The sequence below is a fragment of the Ceratotherium simum genome, chromosome 26, assembly GCF_057802395.1.
Source record: "Ceratotherium simum simum isolate JZ-2026a chromosome 26, ASM5780239v1, whole genome shotgun sequence".
NCBI classification, from domain to species: domain Eukaryota; kingdom Metazoa; phylum Chordata; class Mammalia; order Perissodactyla; family Rhinocerotidae; genus Ceratotherium; species Ceratotherium simum.
The window spans coordinates 38744987-38767272 of NC_141925.1; the positions used below are offsets into that span (position 1 = coordinate 38744987).

Consider the following 22286-nt stretch of genomic DNA (forward strand, 5'->3'; position numbering starts at 1 on the left):
TAGAGAAGGCTTGCGTAGACGACTCCCCTCTCTTCGCAGGGATGCGGGGCTTCCGTCCCTACCCTCACCAGCCGGGAGGGTCACCAGCTCCGACACACACATCCTTCCAGTCGGAGGCACTAGAGGAACCGCCTTCCTGCTCTTCCGTATTCTGATAGGCCCGCGAGACCGAGGCTGCAAAGAGAGCCGCGGTCCTATTGGCTGGTGGGCGTGGCCCGCGCGGGGCTTCCTGGGAGATATAGTCTCGGGAGTTGCTAGCTCCCGCGGCTCGCAGGTCTGCTGTCTGAGGTTTCGGCCTCGTGAGCTGACTGCGGTGGTGAGGACGTGGGTGTGTCTGCAGACAGGGTGCAGGGAGTGGCGAGGATTCAGGTGAAGAAACCTAAGGGTCCAAAATTAAAGAAAAGTGAGGGTTGCGGGTTTCCAGAGAGGTAGGGACCTACTTCGAATTGGGGCGCAGAGCGTTGGGGGTGGGGAAGCGCAAGTTCCACGGCCAATGAGACACTAACGACTGTTGCCTTAGCAACCGCTCCAGACACCTGGGGCCCCGCCCTCTGCCCCCACTCTAAGGAAAGGGGCGGAGCTCGGACCGTTTTAAATGGCTTTGGGGTGGGGTGGGGAAGAGCGTGGCTCGGTTTTCTTCCCCTTCTAGTGACGCTGACCCTGCGGCTCGGTGGGCGGGAAACGGCCCGGTTGCGGGAGGTGGATCCCAGGCCAGCGCCCCCCCCGCCGATTGGTCCGTACCCCCTCGGAGGCGGGCCCGGGGGCGGGGCCTGGGGCGGGCAGCTCCCGCCCGCTGTGAGGCGAAGACCTCCGGGATTCCTAGAGAGGCCTCGGAAGTGATCTCGGGGGTGGGATTTATGGCCCAACCTGGTTGGACTGGGAAAGATTGGACTTGCTTACTTCCGGCGAGGAAGTGTTGCGAAGTGTCGGCTTCGGTTGTTTCTCGGTTTGTAAGCAGAAACCCGTCTTCCCAGCCTTGGCTGCGGGAGCGTGGTCTTCCAGGAGAGCTCCCCGGGACAGAAGCCTTGAGGATAGGGAATGGGCTTTGTGTCTGGCCGAGGGTCCTGTCCCTAACCTTGACCGGGCCGGTCCCGTGTCTCGGGGTCAGGGGCGATTTCCAGGAATCCAGGTCCAAATCTGTACTTGTAACCCTACTTCTCTTCCGGACCGATGAAGTCTCCCGTTGGTCTGTCAAGGTCTTGTGGCTTGAAGGACAGGACCAGTTTTGACCATTGTAATGTTTTTGACTCCTGTTTTGACTTAAGTTTGGCTTGTAGAGAGAAGGAGCGGCTGTGTCTGGACTAGTTAATAAGTCTTGTCCTATTATGTATATGACATTTAATGTTCTTCATCACTAAAATTGTGTTTGGTTAGGCCTGATGTCAGATTTTTATGGCTCTCCTTTACATTTTTTTAAATGGAATATTCTCTTAGCAATTGTCTTATGGGTGGAGTAATGGCTGTCTTGTAGTGCATATTTTCAAAAAAATTGCTCTGTTGAGTGGTCATTTTTAGTATAGATGACCTCTTTGTCATCTCTTTGCTAATAATGATTTTCAATATATCAGTAGGTTGCACACTAATGAAAGCGTCCTTCAGTAGATCTTAAAGAGCAGGAGACAAATTTGGTCAGTGTAATACAGCTAACCTGGAGAGACATCCCTCTGAGTTGGAATGATAATGACAGAATCTGGGGAAGGTATAGACTTAGACCCTCCAGCTGAGACTTCACAAGAGCAAGACCTTCTAATAGTGAAAGTGGAAGAAGAAGACTGCACCTGGATGCAGGAGTACAATCCGCCAGTGTTTGAGACTTTTTACCAGCGCTTCAAGGACTTCCAGTACCATGAGGCATCAGGCCCGAGGGAGGCGCTGAGCCAGCTCCGGGTGCTCTGCTGTGAGTGGCTGAGGCCCGAGCTGCACACCAAGGAGCAGATCCTGGAGCTGCTGGTGCTGGAGCAGTTCCTGACCATCCTGCCAGAAGAGTTCCAGACTTGGGTGAGAGAACATCACCCGGAAAGCGGAGAAGAGGCTGTGGCTGTGGTAGAAAATATACAGAGAGAACTAGAGGAACGCAGACAACAGGTGAGTGGAAGAGGAGACATTAGAGCAATGAGGAAGGAGAGGAAGAGAGTTAAGGAACTGCTGAGCAGGGGTGAGATCCTTAGCGGTCTGGTGCTTCATTCATATTCTTTTGTTCTCCTGGGATTAGGTACACTGTGGAGATTTCCTGCCACTCCAGCAAAGAGAAGCAGTATCCAGTGTGTTAACCTGGAGAAGACAATCTGCGATTTTATTTATTTTAAAATTACTGTATTTGTTTTTTGAATGACATGATACAAAATTCAAAAGGTACATAAGGTTGTAATGAAAAGTAAGTTTCCCTCCCACCCTTAATTCCCCAGCTGCCTAGATTTCACCAGAGGCAACCACTGTGACATATATTTGTATATCCTTATGGAGAGATACTGTATTCTGTATACATAAGCCTATGTGTATATGACACGTTTTTAAAAAAACAGATGTCTTTAAATCATTGCACTTCTGCCGCTTGCTTTTTTCTTATATCTTGGTTTGTTCCATGTTGGTGCAAATAGAGCTGCCTCACTCTTTGAAACTGCATTATTCCATTGTATGGCTGCCCATAATTTATTTGACTCCTATTGAAGGCCATTTAAGTTGTTCCTTTAGATTGTTTCTGAATTTTTACTATAACAAACTTTGCTGCAATGAATATCTTTTACGTACATTATTAATTATTAATTGTAGGAGTCAAATTGTTGGCTTAGAGGCCGTATGCATTTGTACTTTTGACAGCTGTTGACAGATTGCCCTCTATAGAGATTATAGCAATTTATATTCCCAACAGCAATGTGTGAGAGAAATTTTTTGCCCACAGCCTGATAACATGATCTTATCAAACTTTTTGATTATTGCCAATCTGAAAGATGCGATATTTCATTTCTATGCAATTTTAATATGCATTTCTCTTATGAATGAGTTTGACCACAGTACATATTTTAAAGAGCTATGCATATACCCTTTTTTGTGAATTATCTGTTAATATTATTTACCTATTAGAAAAAATAAGCAGTATGTCTGTCATCTGAGTTGCAAGTCTTATTTTTCCAGTTTGTTGTTTGTTTTTCCTTATGGAGATTTTTGCTTTGCAGGTTTTTAAAAATTTTTATGCAATCAGTTTAAAATCTTTTATGGTTTCTGGGTTTTGTGCCATACTTAGAAAGGCCTTCTCCACTACAATGTTATGAGAAACTTTTCTCATAGTTTTTTCTCCACTGTGGGTTTTTTTTTACACTTTTAGATGATTGCTCCATCTAGAATTTATTTTGGTGTAGAGTGTTTTATATGGTTACAATTTTATTTTTTTTGCAGATGTCTATCCAATTGCCCCAGCAACTTCTTTTTTTTTTTTTAAACTATCTGATTAAAATGCCATCGTTATTATGTACCAAATTTCTGCATGTGTTTTGGTCCATTTCTGGTCTTTTTTTTGATCTTACTGTCCATGTATCAGTATTTTAATTATTTGAGGTCTGTAAAATGTTTTGGTATTTGATAAGACTACTCTTCTCCCTTCTAAATTTTTTTTCGATATTTTCTTTTTTCTTTATGAACTTTAGAATTACTTATTTAGTTTCTGGCACCCCAAAAATCCTGTTGGTGTTTTTGTTGGGATTGCTGTAAATCATGTGTTAATTTAGGGAGGATTGATATTTTTGTGTTATGTCTTCTTGTCCTTTCTTTCTCATTTATAACCTGACCTGCTACTTTCCTCTTGCTGTAGGCCCACAGTCTCTTAAACTTTAATTTTTTTTTATAGCAAAGAAACAAAAATGACGTTGTCTTAGGTCTACAAGAGTTTGAAGCTAGTTAGAGAATTTTCTTCATTCTTTAGAGCCATTGCACTTCGGTGGAAGGTACCAGTCTCTTTCTTCTTCACCTCTGGGTAAGGGGTACTTGAACATTCCAGAATATCCTCAGGCTCTTTAGCTGGTTTAGCTCACTCCATAATGCAAGTGGGCAGCAGAGGGACCCTGCAGCTGTGTTGAATGCTTGTCCTGCAGAGAGCAGTGTGTGAACCTTTTTGTTACTTCTGTCAGGACAGGCAGGTTCATGGTGACATCCAGTTATTCCTTTTGTTAACCTAATTTGAGATGCTAATGGACAAGCTTTTTGCTACTTTTTTATAGTAATAAATATTCAAAAGCATAGTTTAAAACAACAGGAATATTTAAAATAGAGGATTTACAACAGATCTGACACATTTACCTCTCTGATTGTGATATGCAGCCTCTTTTTGGAAGGGACACGGAAGAAAATATTTCTTAGTGGTAGTCAGGGATTTGAGGCCCATAGAGGGGATCTTCCCGAGGGCCTCCACAGCTAACTCTGTTTGTCTTTCTCTCTGCCTGCCTTCTGTATCCCCGACGTTGTTCTTCAACGTATCTCCAGGCAGTTCTTGTCTCTGGCAAGCCTGTTTCCCGGGCTTTATCCTTTACCCCTCCTCCTTGGTGTCTCTGTCCTAGTCTCAGAGGACCTCAAGGCCTGCTCTCTTTCTTTGGTGCTCAGATGCCCTTTGACTTACTTGGCATCATCTTAACTCTTGTTCTGGTCTGGTCTACAAGGACACACAAACTTCCATGCAGAGTGCTATTTGCCACACCTCTTCTGCAGCTGCCTCTTAATGTAACTCCTGTGCCATATTTTGCCAGTACTAGGAGGGTTAAAATTTAAAGTACTTTGAAACATAAGCGAGGGGGAGAGGGAGAATGGCAGTTCTATCTCAATGCAGGTTCTTATTACCTGCTAGGGTGCTACTGAGCTAGTACCTTCCAGAATAGGCAGATTCTAGAGACTGGTTGTGGCAGAGCCTAGGGTTGAGCAAGAGCCAACAACAGAACGGTGGAGAACTGTAGCATGCCGGACATGAACTAGCTCAGGTCTTGGTGTTGGTCTGTCCTACTTGAACCTGGTCTGCCAAGGAGCCGAGTGTGGCTTCCTGAGTCCTATATCGACCTTTCTAATGTCCTTTCTCACCTCTCTCCCCTCTTCACTAAACTTGCCCCACACTGGCCTTCTTATAGTTCCTTGACTGTACCAAACACCCAGTTTCTGCCTGAGGGTCTTTGTTTATGTCGTTCTCTCTGCCTGGGACACTTCTTTTCTCCTGGCTGGCTTCTTTCATCCTTTAGTTGTTTACTTAAGTGATGCTTCCTCAGAAAAGCCTTCCTCAGCCAGGCAATATAAAGTAAGTCTCATCTGTTCTGTCTCATGGCACCACCTTCATCTCCTAACATATAACATGGTTTGTAATTATGTCTTTATTTTTGTGTTGATATGTTTAATGGAAGTCTTCTCCAACTAGATGTAAACCGTGTTTATTAAGCCACTGTATAATCAGCACCTGGCTCATTGTAGACACACATTAAATATTTGGCAAAGGAATGAATGAAGGAATAACGTGAACTTACTGGATTCTTTCATAGCCTTCTCTCTAACCATGCTGATTGGTGTGGTTGTGGTTGTTAGATTGTGGCATGTCCTGAAGTCCTTCCTCAGAAGATGGTGCCACCTGGAGCTGTGCAGGAGTCCTTCAGTCACCAGCTCCTGTCCGTGGACCCCCAGCCTGAACAAGAGCCACAGAAGCCTCATCTTCTGGAGGAAAATGGTGAGGATCTGTGATTCAGTGGAGCAGATGTGGCTCGAGAGTGGGTACCCTGGCCACATGGGTAAGCAGTATCTGTAAGAGAGAAACTTGGGCTGGGAGGTCTCTCTGCACTGGCAGCATCGGGAGCATGAGAATGGCTGAGGACCTGGAATTGAGTCCCTGGGGTTGAGAGAGAGATCCGCTTATAGGATGGCTAGAAACTGTACCACAGTTCTATTCAGAAGCTATAATGCAGATGATGACAGTTGTAAGTACAGGCACTGTTAAAAGATCTACAAAAATTGGGGCCGGCCCTGTGGCATAGCAGTTAAGTGCGCACACTCTGCTTCTGGTGGCCCGGGTTCAGATCCCGGATGCGCACCGATGCACCGCTTGTCAGGCCATGCTGTGGCGGCGTCCCACATAAAATGGAGGAAGATCGGCACGGATGTTAGCCCAGGGCCAGTCTTCCTCAGCAAAAAGAGGAGGATTGGCATGGATGTTAGCTCAGGGTTGATCCAAAAAAAAAAGATCTACAAAAATCTTTTATAAAAGTATCACAATTGTTTGCAACAGTTTCCAACTCTGCCTCATAGATTTTGGTGTCTTAATGCTTATGTAAAAAAAAAGCTCTCCAATTCCTAATTGCATTCAATTCTGGCTGCTCAGTCATTCACCTTGAAATCTTGTTTGAAGCAGTGCTTCACAATGACCTCGAGAGCATTTGCTTTTTATCTCCTTCCCTCCCTCTCTCTCATAATTTTATTAATCTGTATTAGATACATCAAGGAAAACTGAACAGCTGAGTGTCTTATTTACGATGATATGTGTCCAAGTCTGTAATCCCCAATCAGAAACTCTTGCTATCGGATATATTTTATTTATTTTTATTTTTATTTTTTTGTGGGAAAGATTGTCACTGAGCTAACATCTGTGCCAATCTTCCTCTATTTTGTATGTGGGATGCCTCCGCAGCGTGGCTTGATGAGTGGTGTGTAGGTCTGTGCCTGGGATCCGAACCCTCAAACCCTGGGCTGCTGAAGCAGAGCATGCGAACTTAACCACTACACCACTGGGCTGTCACCCACTGTTGTTTTTTTTTTTTTTTTTTTTTTTTTGTGTGGAGGAAGATCTTCCCTGAGCTAATATCAGTTGCCAGTTTTCCTCTACGTTCTATGTGGGCCGCTGCCACAGCATGGCCACTGACAAGTGGTGTAGGTCCACACTCAGGAACTGAACCCAGGCTGCTGAAGTGGAGCACACCAAACTTAACCACTAGGCCACTGGGGTCGGCCCCTATCAGGTATATTTTAGAATTCAGAATTTTTCAGGTTTAGTAAGACAACATGATTTATAGTCCATACATTACACCACCAGCAGGATTTGAGGTGGTACCCTGTAATCACACACAATTAGTATTTCAGCGGTGAAATGTATGCATATTTTCAGTAAGTGGATTTAAATAACTTTAAGTGGTGTCACATCAGGTCAGCTTTTGCAGTCAGATTAGTTCAATGTCTAACTTAATGAAAAAAACCCTTTGGTATTGAGACCTTTGGGATGTCAGAATTGTGGATAAGGAGCTGTGAACTTGCATTTCCTGTTTGGCCACAGGCTTTCTTTTAGGCTCCCCTTAGTGATCAGGTCTTTCACTTGACATGCCCCATGGCTCTGATCATTTCCAGCCTTCCTGCCCTGTGGTAATGATAACAAAAGCAGGGGCAGCAGCAGCAGCTATTACTTACGTGGTGCTTACTATGCGTCAGGAGCTGTTCTTGGGCTTTACCTGTATGAAGTCATTTAACCCTCACCATTTACTGTCTGGGGCCAATGGATCCTTTTAAGGTTTTTTTTATGTTTTTAACTCATTTTATGAATGATTTGCAGAAGAATCAAAGGATAGTGAAAAATAATTTTTAAAGAAATTTTAATAAGAATTAAGCCTCTTTCTATCAAGTACATTTTGATAATACAAACATCATAAAAGATGGAAGCATACTGTCACTTCAACAAAACGAATGCTGTTCTTTTAGCAAAATGAGATGGTCCAGAATCTTGTTGCAAAATATTGCGTGATGAAGTCCTTCCTATTGAATGACTCACTGGATGAGAATATTATATTTCCTTTTGAAAATAAGCAAGACAGTGTTCATCACTGATTCTTGTGTTTGAGAAAATTCATCTAGGATACTATCATTTGTAGATTCATTCTTAGATTTCCCTTAGACTTGCAGTTTCATCATTATCATTAGAGAGTCTGTTGCTCTCTGTCTCTCTACACCATCTTCTCATTCATCTAATAATAGTGAAACATCTTCCACTGCAGATTTTCTTCTCTTTGCTGATATGGGTGGAAAATGAAAAACTCTGAATTCTTAACTATGCTTAATGAAAGCTAAAAGCAGATGTCAACAGTCTTATGCCTTCTTGATGATGATGCAGCCCTCTGGGTGGTGCATTCCATACTTTGAGAAGAGTGAAGAATGGTGATTTATTGCACTAGTGTATGATCCTCAATATTTCCTTTATTCTCCCGTTTTCTTATTTTTTTAGTCTTTTGTGGTATCATTGGTAATAATTAATGAATAATGATTAGTATAAGTGAAATAATTCCTAGGATGATGAAATAGAAAAATGTTTCAAGATACAAGAGAAAATAAGATCACTCAGGTCCCAAAATGTTTCCTAGATTTGTAAAAGGGTCCATGGGATCCATATAGAAATTACAAGATAGAATGAGTTTTATTCTATTTTTAATAATACTAAAATGTTTTCTTTTTGTTCTTCAGAAAACCTCTAAAAGAGTAAAAGTCAAGTAATACTGGTCTTTAAAAATAGTTAAAACTATTCCAAAAAGAAACCCAAAACGCAAAATTATGTCACATAGACCTAGTTGGCATACCAAGGGTTAATGCTCACACTAACCTAATGGAATAGATACTATTGTTATCCTATTAATATCAGGATAATTTCTAATATTAAAAAATGTCAGAAATTAAGAAGCTGAGGCCTAGAAAAGTTAAGTAATTTGTCCAAGGTCACAAAGCTATTACGTGACAGTGCTGGGATTTTAGCCCAAGGAGTCCGGCTCTCAGCCTATACTTTTACCCCAATCTGAGCTGTCCTGGCTTTGCTTTCCCACCAGGTTCTCCCAGCACAGAATCCTGCCCTCCCTAAATCACTGTCATCCTCCGTTCACTCTCAGAGTCTCCTCAGATCAAGCTGTTCTTTTCTTCTCTTCCTATGTGCTGCTTCTCTTCTCTGCCCTGGTAGCCAGACCTAGTAAGTTTCTTTATTCCAACAAAATTACTGTTTGCTTAGATAGAGACTAGATTCATCCCTTTCTTTTTTTTGTGAGGAAGATCAGCCCTGAGCTAACATCCATGCCAATCCTCCTCTTTTTTTTTTTTTTTTTTTTGCTGAGGAAGACTGGCCCTGGGCTAACATCCATACCTATCTTCCTCCACTTTATGTGGGATGCCACCACAGCATGGACTGACAAGCGGTGAGTCGGTGCGCACCTGGGATCCGAACCCGGGCCTCCAGCAGCAGAGCGCGTGCACTTAACCACTACACCAGGGGGCCGGCCCCTAGATTCATCCCTTTCTTCGAGTCCCCTTTTGACTCTTCAGCCACACTTCTGGTTTCACATCCGGTCTCTGTTTTTGGCTTTCATCTCTAACTGTTGTTTCCTACTTTTTGTGTCATTGCTCATTACTTCCTAGTCCTCGGAAACAAGCAGGCTGCATGTGCACATATAGCTCCAGGACTGGGGAAGCCATAGCAAGATCTAAACTGTCAGGTTAAAGATTAATACCAAGTGGAACTGTCCAAGTCAGGGCACACATAGACAGTGAGAGCTAGATGCACCATGAATCTTGGGCAAAGAACAAGCAGAGGTGACAGCAGAGGGTCAGATGGTCACCAGCCTCTAGAGATCAGACCCTCTAGGTGTTGCACACTTGATTCGTTCTGCTTGGAAAGTACCCTCATCCCTGCCCCACCTTACCCCTACTTCCCAGAGTCACTGCCTGTCGAAAGGCTTTCCTGATGCTCTGCCTCCCCTTCTCCACTCTGTAGGTGCCCTGCCTCTGTGTTCTTATGGGAACTTGGGTGAATTTCAGTTATAGTAGTCTTTACCCTGAGCTGGAAGTAGGAACAGCTTACATATCTGCCCTCCCCGTTAGACAGTGAAGTTTTTGAAGGCAAGAATTGTTTTATCTGCCTATTCTTATAACACACAGAGTAGACTTAATACGTACTAAATGGCTGACTAAAAACCAACCATGGTAATTCCTTGAAGGGAGAGAATGTGGACTAAGGGCTTGCTAATCAAAATGTGGTCCAGGGAGCAGCAGCAGCAGCATTGCCTGGAAGCTTCTTAGAAATGCAAACTACTGGGGCCGGCCTGGTGGCGCAAGCGGTTAAGTGCGCGCGCTTTGCTGCGGCGGCCCGGGGTTCGCCAGTTCGGATCCCGGGCGCGCACCTACGCACCGCTTGTCAGGCCATGCTGTGGCGGCGTCCCATATAAAGTGGAGGAAGATGGGCACGGATGTTAGCCCAGGGCCAGTCTTCCTCAGCAAAAAAAAAAAAAAAAAAAAAAAGAGGATTGGCAGATGTTAGCACAGGGCTGATCTCACAAAAAAAAAGAAATGCAAAATATGGAGGCCGCCCCTGACTACTGAGCCAGAATCTGCCCTGTACCCAGCCCCCAGGTGATCTGTTTGCACATTAAAGCTCGAGAAGCCCTGGGCTCTAGGCCGTGCTTCAGCTTCATGAGAGATGTGGGACTTGGGGTATTCTTTGAGAGGGTTAGGTTTGATTGGCAGAGCACAGTGCATCCTTTGCAGGAGATGACACAATCTGAGGTCAGCAGCAGGGATTAGCCTGACCGAAGTAGGGAGTCTAGTGTTTGAGAAGTGTGAGTGTAGCATAGGTGTGAGAGGGGGCAGAATGTAGAGGGTCTTGAGAGCCAAGCAGAAGAATTTGGCCTTGATGCCGCAGGGCCCCATTGTGGATTCTTGAGCAAAAGTGGAACATGGTGGCAATTGGAACTGGGCAGAGATGTTCTCACTGACACCTCTTTTTCTGCCCCCTCAGCCCTTCCTGCTCTCCAAGTTCCTTCTCTTCCCCTGAAGGACAGCCAGGAGTTGACAGCCTCACTTCTCTCAGCTGGGTCCCAGGTGAGCTGACATCCCTGCCCGCAGTGAGGACCCATGTCTGTTCTTGGACACGTAGCTGCCTTAATCCTGAATCTTTGTTAGGAGTTCTGTCTCTTTCACCAGAGACCGGGCCCATCTTGGGTTTGTACTTCAGTGTCTTTTTCCGTTCTCCCCAGTACCTTCCCTCCCATCCTCTCTGAAGCATAGTCCCTCCCCTGTTTCTTTCTGTAATGCTCCCAGTTCTTCCCCCTACTCCAAATTTGAACATAGGGAATGGGAATTTAGTGGAGATCTCATGTTTCAGAAGTTGGTGAAAATTGAAGATGTGGCTGATGTGGCTGTGTCCTTCATCCTGGAGGAATGGGGACATTTGGACCAGTCCCAGAAGTCCCTCTGTAGGGATGACAGGAAGGAGAATTATGGGAGTATTACTTCCGTGGGTAAGAATTATTTCATCTGCATGGATTAGGACATCTAAATTTTGTTATAAAGAGTATTTCTAGCACATCCTATAAAAGCATGTATGTTTTAATTGCTACGACTTTGCTTATTTTTTTCTGTGAAAGTAAATCAGCCTTCGCTTTTTTTTCTTATTCAGCTTATTCTGATTATTTTTATCATAATAAGGGTATGATTGAAGACTGATAATGGTTGGGGGATAGTATTTGCAATCCAGCAAATGTTATCTTTTTACCACTTTAAAATAAAAGAGCCTGAAACTAACAGGTTTGGATTTTCATAAATTCCACAGTCATGGTACTGTATTCCTTGATGAATTGAATAATTCTTAACTGAGTAATTCCCATTTATGAAAGCATCTCAGACTTGGCTGAATAACCGTTCATTATAGTAGTTATTACAGTCTATCTCAATAGCATTAATTCTTTTCCTTTCCTCTGATGCATGGATGGCTAGTTATTCACTCCATTACCATTCTCAGATCACTCATACGTGTTTGATGATATTTGCCTTATTGGTGTCGACATTTTACATGTCATATCCCTTCTTGGATTTTTTGCCCCAAATGAGGTTTTGAACCTATTTTTAACTAACTTATGATCCTGGAAACTAATACATATTCGATTGTATTGCCTGGAGTATTTATTAAAATCTCAGCACTGTGGCAAACATTTTGGAGCTTATGGCTTTTAGCTTCTTTTGAATGAATTCTTTTAGAAGAACCACTGTCTATCAAGCACAGTGGCAGACTTTAGATGAAATACATGTATAATGCCAAATTTCTTTTTAAAAGCATTATACCAATTTACATTGTCTAAAGATTTTAGTTCACTCATAGGCTTTTATTTAAAAAGTAAAATTGACCGCTGCTCTTTTAAATTTTCCATTTCTTTTATTAATTGACATGCATTTGTATTTCCTTTTCTTTGATTTACTTGTGCATGCCCTCTGCTTGTTTATCTATTAGGATCTTAGTGGTGGTCTTTCATCTCAAGGAATTATTTATATAGTATAAATATTATCATATTTCATGCACATCTTTTTATTTTCTTCTTTTTGAATTTCAAATACCTGACTTGTCTAATTTGAGTCTATTAATATTGTTTTATATTTTTCAATTTACGGGTGTTTAATGGGTTTCAGAGTTGGAGGTTATTGGCAGTTTTTTTTTTTTTTATTGAGTTAACACTGGTTTATAACATTATATAGATTTCAAATGTACATCATTATATTTTGACTTCTGTATACACTGCACTGTGTTCACCACCAAAAGTCTAGTTTCCATCTGTCACTGTACAAATGTCCCCCTTTATCCCTTTTGCCCTACCCCTACCTCCATTCTTTCTGGTAACCACCAATCTGTTCTCCTTATCTGTGTTTGTTGTTGTTTTTTATCTACCACATATGAGTGAAGTCATACGGTATTTGTCTTTCTCCATCTGACTTGTTTCCCTTAGCATAATACCCTCAAAGTCCATTCACGTTGCAAATGGCAAGGTTTCATCTTTTTTATGGCTGAGTAATATTCCACTGTCTATATATACACCACATCTTCTTTATCCAGTCATCTGTTGATGGGCATCTGGGTTGTTTCCATATCTTGACTATTATAAATAATGCTGCAATGAACATAGGGGTGCATATATCTTTTTGAATTAGTATTTTTGTATTCTTTGGATAAATACACAGAAGTGGAATAGCTGGATCTGGTAGTTCTATTTTTAATTTTTGAGGACTCTCCGTACTGTTTTCCATAGTGGCTGCACCAGTTTGCATTCCCACCAGCAGTGTATGAGGTTTCCCCATTCTCTACATCTTCTCCAACACTTGTTATTTCTTGCCTTTTTAATAATAGCCATTCTGATGGGTGTGAGGTGATATCTCATTGTAGTTTTGATTTAATTTCCCTAATAATTAGTGACGTTGAACATCTTTTCATGTGCCTGTTGGCCATTGGCACAGTTCTTTTCTCTACCATTCTCCAAGCAGTTTTAAATTCTTACTTTCTGATTTTTTTTTCTCATTATCCATCTCTTCGTTGCGTCATCTTCAGTATACTCTTCTATATATGTTCAGTGGTTTCTGCCTCCTTAACTTCTCAGGGAAGGCCACATTGGATAATTTTCATGCCTATGGGTTCCTAATAGTATCAGAAAAGGTCAAGATTTGAAAAGTATCCATCAGATTTAGAAATGAGATTTTAAAAAATAAATAAAGGAATCTTGGAAACAGCTGTTTCCATGGAGTGACTGGGATGTTTGGGAACAAGAGACAGTTTCATTAAGATTGCAAAGGAGAGGAAATTTGAGAAAGCTCTTGTAGATAAATGTTCAAGAACTTTGTCTGTGAAGGGGCAGAGGGAGCTGGTCACTGAAAGAGTACGTGGCTTAGATGGATGGATTATTTCTCTGTGTTCTGTTTTTTTTTGGTGGGAGCAGTTTTAAGTGTACTTAAATGCTACTGGAAAAGAGCTAGTAGGGAGTGAGTTTGAAATACTGGGGCAAGGAAGAGTGGATAATTGATGTAGGGAGGTCCCTGGAAAACAGGACAGCATGGTGAGATCCAGGGTCCAGGAGGAAGGATGGACCTTGATTAGATAGATTGACCTCTTCCACTATGAAACAAGGGGAGGATGAAAGAATAAGGCTGCCAGCAAGTTTGTGGTTGTAGGATGTTCAAGTTCTTGACTGGATAGCTTTGACTTTCCCTGAAATAGGAGACAAGTCACGTGTTGGGAGTGAGCAGGTGATGGAACAGGGCGTGGAGTAGAGGTTTGAGTGCAGTGGAGAACTCTGGTTTTAAAAAGGTCATGCATGCACATAGTAAAAAATACTGAAATAGTGTAAATGGGTATAAAGGGAAGAGTGAATCACCTGTCCCTGGTCCTCAGTCTCCTAGTCCTTCACAGAGGCAGTGACTGTTACCAGTTTCTTGACTGTATCACTAGACATATTCTGTGTATATGGAAGTTCATGCAAAAATAGCATACCATACACACTATTCTATTTTTAAATATAATGATATGTCTTGGAGATCATGATGGACATGTTTTGATGTAGCTGCTGAGAAAAATAAGTAGGGAAACTAGCCAACCTTAGAAACATAGAAAGTCAGACAGGACATGGTGAGATTGAAGAGCGTGAATTTGTAAAGCACCGAATCTGCCTGATTGGGATTTTTATCCCTGCCCCCCCAACACACACACTGCATTACTAAGCAGCTGGGCATAGCATTGAGCAAGGAGCACAGTTCTCTGTCAAATATACAAATTAACCAGGAGAATCAGCAGAAAGCTTGTCATGTACGTGGAGAAGAGGCGGGGAAAGGGGAACGAAGCAAACCTGTAAGCCGACTGGTATAACGACTTGTGTCATCGCCTTCTCTGGGAAAGGGCAGTTGTTAATGGCCCCAAAGAGGTGCACTGGGCTAATCTGATTTTTTTCAAATTCACCCCCAGGAAAAGAAAGCCACGAGTTTGTTTGACTTGTCGAATGGGAGAGAATTCTAATAAGTTTAAAACATGTGAGCATAAGTAGGTGTGATAACAGAGAAAAGTACCCTGGTAGCTGAGATTACTTGCCTAGTTAAATGGGGGAGGAACAAACATGTAAAAAGTCTGATTTTGTGAGAGGACTTTTTTGTTTATATGGTTTTTTGTTTCCACTATTAAAATGTCTTTTTAGGAGGAGAATTAACTAAAAATAGTTATAAATTAAAATTGGAGTTGTCTTCATGGTACAAGAATTATAACTTCTCAAAAAAGGATAGTAATAGTATCTGCCTCAAAGGGTCATTGTGAGGATTAAATGCCACGAAATCGTAAAGCACTTAGGGGTGTAGTGCCTTGTCCGCAGTACACACTCAGCAAATGTTAGCTCTTATTACTGTTATTAGGTTACAAAAAAATTTTATTAGAAAGTTCTCAGTAGGCCATGATCTATCTCTCTAGCATTTCAAAAATAATATTCCCTATTTTTTGTTAATTACTGAAGATTTGTCTCTGCAAACCACATTAAACGTGTTTTGAGTGAAATATATGTTGCCAATCCAATTACACAGGGAGCTGAATGCAGTCTCTTAAACATCTGTATTCGTCAATGACTGTTGACTGTAAAGCTAGCTCTTGACAGTGGTAGGTTCTCTGGGTTTGGAAAGAATGCCTTTTTTTCCTTTAGACTAATTCATACCATACTGAGATTCTTTGGGGATTTAAAAGCTAGAAAGATCCTCTTTCTTCTCTAGGCTCTGAACAAACAGGAAGAGGAAGGTGAAGACTGGGTTAGCTGCATAACCCATTAACAAATTTTATTAAGAATAGTTAATATTGTACAGGTATTCACAAACAGGTACTGTATGTAAGTACCATACCAAGAGGTTATCATCTTCATTAAATAGAATAACTGCTCTCCCAGTCTCATCCCTTTGAACCATTCTTGCCAGCTCTTTCTTCCCTAACCTGTCTCAGTTTCCTGCTTAAATGTTCTTTATCCCATCCCTATATTGTCAAGTCATTTTACAAATGACTTTGCAAAGTCATTTGTTGCTAGCACATGTTGGTTTCATTTAATTATCCCATATCCCTCAGTCATTTTCTTTCTTCTAATGCAGGGAATAGCTAATTTTCCCTTTTCCTTGTATTATTTCAGATTATGAGTCCAGGAATGACAATATGGAACTCATAGTAAAACAGATTTCTGATGAAGCCGAATCACACTGGATGACATCAGGAGGCACTGAAAGAAATGTTCCCCAGAGTCAAGAATTTGGAGAAGTTAGTGACCTTCATGGCATGGTAGAAAGGTGGCAGGTAAACCCCACTGTGGGGAAATCAAGGCAGAGCCCTTCCCAGAAAAGAGATATTGGTGCCGTCACAGACATTAATCGTAAGCAAAACACAAACAGCGAGAGAGGTCACAAATGTAACGATTGTGGTAAATTTTTCCTTCAAGCCTCAAACTTCATTCAACATCGGCGAATCCACACTGGAGAAAAACCATTCAAGTGTGGTGAATGTGGGAAAAGCTATAATCAGCGTGTGCACCTTACTCAGCATCAGCGAGTCCATACTGGTGAAAAACCCTATAAGTGTCAGGTGTGCGGAAAAGCCTTCCGTGTGAGCTCCCACCTTGTCCAGCATCACAGCGTGCACAGTGGAGAGAGACCCTATGGATGCACCGAGTGTGGGAAAAACTTCAGCCGGCACTCCCATCTGATTGAGCACCTGAAGCGCCACTTCAGAGAGAAAGCCCAAAGATGTATGTGTTAGGAGTTTGTATTCGGAGAATAAATGGGGGCAGAACTTATCTTATTAGAACAATAGGACAGATGGATTGTGATACTGGGAGCAGTAGGAAGGGGCAAAGATTATAGTTTATTTCATTATTATTATTTATACTTTAACTCATTGTCAAGTTAGTAGGCAAAACCCTATGCCCTCTCTACCATCCCCACAACTTCCCTTTCCCCAGAGATACCTGCTTTCAGCTCTTACCTGTTTCTTCTGGTAATTCCATATTTTTAAATAATTCTGCTGTTGCTGGACTCATCAATTTTAGACGTTATTTATTGACTTCATTTGTAGTAAATGAGGATTTTGGTTCTCTTTCATGCTTCTTTCCCTCTTCTCCCTTTTCCTAATTTAGTTATTTCACTTATTGTAAATGATAAAATAATAGAACAGGAAGTTTGGAGGAAAGAAAGTGGGAGAAAAAAAGATTATCCATAATCCCACCATCCCAACTAGTAGAATTATTATTATTTAGTGTATTTCCTTCTGTCTTCATAAGCCTATTTTTATATATGTGTACTCAGAGGGTACAATTAAGTATTAGACATACACATTTTCCGGTGTTGCTCTGCCCTCCTGTTTTTCATTTTTGACAACCTGCCATTGTGTGGAGACATCATAATTTACTCAACTATTTGCCAGTTGAACTTCTAATTTTCTCTCTTTTTTCCTCATAACTGAGTGTATGCCTTTTTCTATATGTATTTAGAATTATTTCCTTATAGTAGATGCCCGGAAGTGGGATTAGTGGATGACAAAAGCCAAAAACATTTTTATGGCTCTTGATACATATAGCCAAATTGCTTTCTAAAACAATCATACCACACATGAGAGTATCAGTTGTACTAAATTTCTTCCAGGGTTATCAAAAATTTTTTTTAACAAATAGAGTAAGCAGAAGAGAATTCTTTGCTATATCCATTTTTGGTAATTTGGTTATGAATAAGTTTGAGTAATTTTCCTACTTGTTTACTTATTTTTTTATCCCTTCAAGTGATTTGTATAAGGATGAGATCACCGTAAACTGTTGCTGTGAACTTAAAGGCTCTTATTTATATTCTTCAGAAAATTCTAAGACTGGCCAAAGTTTTTATTTTTAAATTATGCCTTTGATGTCCCCAAGCCCAGCTACTTGTCATTCATGTTCACCGCCACTGACACCTCTTCCATCTTGGGATAGAAGTTTATGAAGTTCATAGTGTCTTTAAAGTTCTGGGTTGAGCTGAGCTGTCTCCTCAGCCAGTTCTACCCCATTCTACTTGGTGGCCGCCTCATTAGGGAAGTGCATCCAATAGCACTCTGGATTTGGAAAGCAATTGCTTTAAAATAGTATCTTTTCTTTTATATCTTCCCAGCAATTGTTCTTATGACAAGTTATTAACTAATTGTTCTTATGACCTCCCTCCCTCCATGTTTTTTGATCAAAGGAGGAATACCTTGTGTGCTCATCCAGCGGTATTTATTGAGAGCCTCTAGTGCTAAGTTCTTGGGATGCAGCAGTAAACAGAACAGATACAGTTCATGCCCTCGTGGAGCTGATGGTCTGGTGGGAGTAGCAGATACTGAAGGTGATGAGCATTCCCAAAGGAGAAGTATCGGGTGCTGTGGGCAGGAAACTGAAGCTAGAGTGTTGACTAAGGGTGAAGAGAGCGGGAATTGATATATTACCCGTCCTCTTGACGATATTTTTACTGGCTCATTTCTTTTTTTTCTTGGCTCCTAATCAGGTATTCTTCCAACTCCATAGCCCCTTCATAATCCTTTGCTTCCTTCCCATTCTTCCACTTTATGTCATTTCTGACCACCCAATTGTGTATTTCTGATCTATCTCATTCTGTCTGCCTACCTCATGTTGGGGTAATGATCCCCTCCACATTTCCACTCCCAATTCAGAACTCCTTTCTCTCCTTCCTATATAATAAAAGTGTTTTGCTTATCCCTATGATTGCCTAACCTCAGTCATTCTCACCACCTTTCTAATCAAGCCTCTTCTTTTTTTATTTTTGTGAGGAAAATCAGCCCTGAGCTAACATCCTTTGCCAATCCTCTTCTTTTTGCTGAGGAAGACTGGCCCTGGGCTAACATCCATACTCATCTTCCTCTACTTTATATGGGACCCGCCACAGCATGACTTGACAAGCGGTGCATCGGTGTGCGCCTGAGATCTGAACCTGCGAACCCTGGGCCGCCGAAGCGGAGCATGCGCACTTAACCGCTTGTGCCTCCGGCGTGGCCCCCAAGCCTCTCCTTAGTCTTGTTTTTTCACTGGATAAATACCAAAAGGTTCTTTTTGTTCCTGTTGGCATCAAGTAAATACATGTAGCCCCCTTTGTTACTCCTATTGCATCATAGTTTCATCTGATTATCCTCTTTCCTGACAGTTTATTTTTCTTCTGTAAAAGAACTGATGACAGTTGCATTTCCTCTTTATTTTTCCAGGCAATGACAAAAGAAGTAAGAATACAAAATTGAATGTTAAGAAGAAAATTTCAGAATTTTCAGAAGCAGACATAGAACTCTCAGGAAAAATCCAAAGAGATGTTTCTCAAGGTCAAGATTTTGGAGAAGGCCATGAACACCAAGGCAAGTTGGATAGAAAGCAGGGAATTCCTATGAAAGAGATACTAGGACAACCCTCTTCAAAAAGGATAAATTTCAATGATGTCACATACGTCCACAAAAAGTCTTCCACAGGAGAGAGACCGCATAAATGTAACGAATGTGGAAAAAGCTTTATTCAGAGTGCACATCTTATTCAACATCAGCGAATACACACTGGGGAGAAACCCTTTAAGTGTGATGAATGTGGGAAAAGCTACAATCAACGTGTGCACCTAACTCAACATCAGCGAGTCCACACTGGTGAAAAACCCTATACCTGTCATTTATGTGGGAAAGCGTTTAGAGTGAGGTCCCATCTTGTTCAGCATCAGAGTGTGCACAGTGGGGAGAGACCCTTTAAGTGTAACGAGTGTGGGAAAGGCTTTGGGAGGCGTTCACACCTGGCCGGGCATCTGAGACTCCACTCTAGAGAGAAATCCCATCAGTGCCATGAATGTGGAGAAATCTTTTTTCAGTATGTTAGCCTAATTGAACATCAGGTGCTCCACATGGGTCAGAGAAATGAAAAAAATGGCATTTGTGAGGAGGCATATAGTTGGAACTTAACAGTGATTGAAGATAAGAAGATTGAGTTACAAGAGCAGCCTTATAAGTGTGATATATGTGGCAAAGCCTTTAGTTACAGTTCAGACCTTATTCAGCATTACAGAACTCATACTGCAGAGAAAACCCGTAAATGTGATGTATGTAGAGAAAATGTTGGCCAGTGTTCCCACCTAAAACAACATCAAAAAACCTATTCCAACGTGAAGTCCCATCAGTGTAATGAGTGTGGCCGAGGCTTCACTCTGAAGTCACATCTTAATCAACATCAGAGAATCCATACTGGCGAGAAACCCTTTCAGTGTAAAGAATGTGGGATGAGTTTCAGTTGGAGTTGTAGCCTCTTTAAACATCTGAGAAGTCATGAGAGGACAGATCCCATAAATACCTTAAATGTATAGATGTTTCTATTGTAGGACAGCTCTTCCGCAGTTTTAGAGAAACGTTCCTGAAGAGAAACCCTACTCCTGTAATGAATGTAATAACAACTTCAGGCATTTCTCCAACTTAACCATCAAACCTACAGATATGTTGAAATCTTCAGTTAGAACTTAGGAACACTGGAGAATGCACAATAAATAGGTATCTATTTGCTTTTCCCGTCAAGAAATGCTTTCATTAGCATCTTCATACTTGAGATTTTAGACAAAGGAGAACCTGCGGATATGGAGGGTGAAGGAAAGCCTTCAGATGGCACTCGTTCTTCATCTGAATTTCAGAACATTGACACTGGGAAAAGCCTCATGAATGCAGTAGAAATAAGCTTTGTTTGTGGTTTCTGCCTTGTTTGACAGCTTATCTAGTCAGGGAAGAGCACACAGAAAGAGAAAGCGCTCTTTGGCATGATATCTGTTTTGGTACCTCAGCAATGAGCCTTTTCTAGAAATGATTACCCCAGCCACTAGAATACTTCAGTCATTGTTCCCATCTGGAGTATTAAACCCTTTGAAAAGCAATGGACTTAAGGTATTTATATTTTGGCAAAATTGGGATCCGGAGGCTGGATGGTATGCATTCCTGCTGCCTTATTCGATTTACAACTTCTCCATGGAACCCTCTCTGCCTTTTTGTTCTGTTTTGATTCTAGCATCAAGGTTAGCTAGTAGAAAGAGGAGTTAAGATTGTAAGTGGAGAAGAAGCTGTGTTGGTCAGTCGCATCTTGAGTTGAGGGGAGAGGGACCTTAGGGGAACAGAGAAGAGAAAACAGTCCAAACCACTGTGGACCCACAAGAATGAAGGCAGCTGCATCCAGAGAAGGAATTGGACTAAGTTGAATTAAGAATTGTGGTCCAAGCAGTGTGTGTCCCAATTCCGAGTGCCCGGAGAGAGGGCTGTCCCCTAGGATAATGGCAGATAGAATGAGTTTCAATTTGAGTTGCAGCTAGATTTGAAAGTAAACGGTAATTTGGAGCGGGGAGGACATGGCCTGGTTAGCCCTACCTTGTGGGAAGGTCTGGGTAGGAGTTGTGGGAGAAAGATGACATGGAAAAGAGGGTTAACTTGATGTGTTAGAGAGAGGGAGAGAGTGCTTCTGGGCTCTGCTGAAGTCCTGCTTCTGTTGACTGCCTGGCTTACAATAAACGCCCAATAAATACTTTTTGTTTGTGTCTGTTGTACGCTGGTGTCCTGCCCAGATCCCTGTTGCCCTGCTGGCCCACCCTTCCCCCAGCTGCTCTGAGTTTTGGCTGCTAAGAGCTTGCAGCTGTCCCTCTTCTCCAGAGACTCTGGAGAATTGCCCTCAGGTGATGGGAGCTGCCTCACCCAGGAGTTACCTGCCGTCCCCACCCCCCAGCCAATGACTGATTGGCATGGGGTACAGAAGGCTGATTCACTCACCTCAAGTGGGGGGAAACGTTCAGTTTATGCTCCAGAACCAACCCCCCCCCCCTTTGTGAATGAGGCCAGGGCTAGACTTGACCAGACTACATCTGTGTTTGGCTCTGCCCTTCTCTGTCCTGATTCATTCCCTCCCACAATGACTTTTCCTAAAGAGCATGCCTCAACAAGTCACATGGCTTTGAATTCCTGTCTCAGGCTCTGCTTTAGGGAACCCAATCTAAGACATTTGGTGCCATGAGTGGTCCTAGGAGGCTGACTGTAAGAATGGACTGTGGAGTTGGCCACTCTCCATGAGGCGATGGGGACCCGGTCACTGATGGTGGGCGGAGTATCTGTATTCCCTGGCATGTGGTGGCTGTTCAGTTGTGAGACATTCACTGTGGTGAATTGGGATGGGATACGTGTGGAAAGGGGTATACTGACTTGGGTAAGGTTTGGGGGGAAAAATGAAAATTATATAAGGATTATGGAAATAGGTGGCTCTTGCTGAAAGCCACCAATTTCTTGAAGAGAGAAAAATGACACACTCGTGACAAATAACCACCAACTTAATGCAAAGTGTGTGAGAGGGCCTCCTTGATGGCATTTAAGGAGACTGTTGTCTCCTGCAAACAGAATCACAGAGCTAAAGGTCAGATGTAAGACTTAATTGAGAATGATGTCAATAAAGCCTGGTGTTAATGTTTATTGAGCATTTACCATGTTC

General features: G+C 42.1%; 1 protein-coding gene across 8 annotated transcripts; it reads left to right on the forward strand.

Moving 5' to 3' along the window:
• Positions 1 to 273: 273 nt before the first annotated feature.
• Positions 274 to 21357, forward strand: ZKSCAN5 (zinc finger with KRAB and SCAN domains 5). 8 transcript variants are annotated; one of them, XM_087417587.1, is made up of 7 exons: positions 274 to 369; positions 1572 to 2085; positions 5551 to 5689; positions 10769 to 10851; positions 11135 to 11270; positions 15936 to 16544; positions 19016 to 21357. In XM_087417587.1, the coding sequence occupies exons 2-7, from the start codon at positions 1675 to 1677 to the stop codon at positions 20140 to 20142; spliced, it is 2505 nt and encodes an 834-aa protein (XP_087273713.1). In that variant the 5' UTR covers positions 274 to 369; positions 1572 to 1674; the 3' UTR covers positions 20143 to 21357. The 8 variants fall into 8 exon arrangements, with proteins under 8 accessions (XP_087273713.1, XP_087273712.1, XP_087273711.1 ...); XM_087417586.1 differs by having other exon boundaries at positions 275 to 428; positions 1569 to 2085; XM_087417585.1 differs by having other exon boundaries at positions 275 to 369; positions 1569 to 2085.
• Positions 21358 to 22286: the final 929 nt, after the last annotated feature.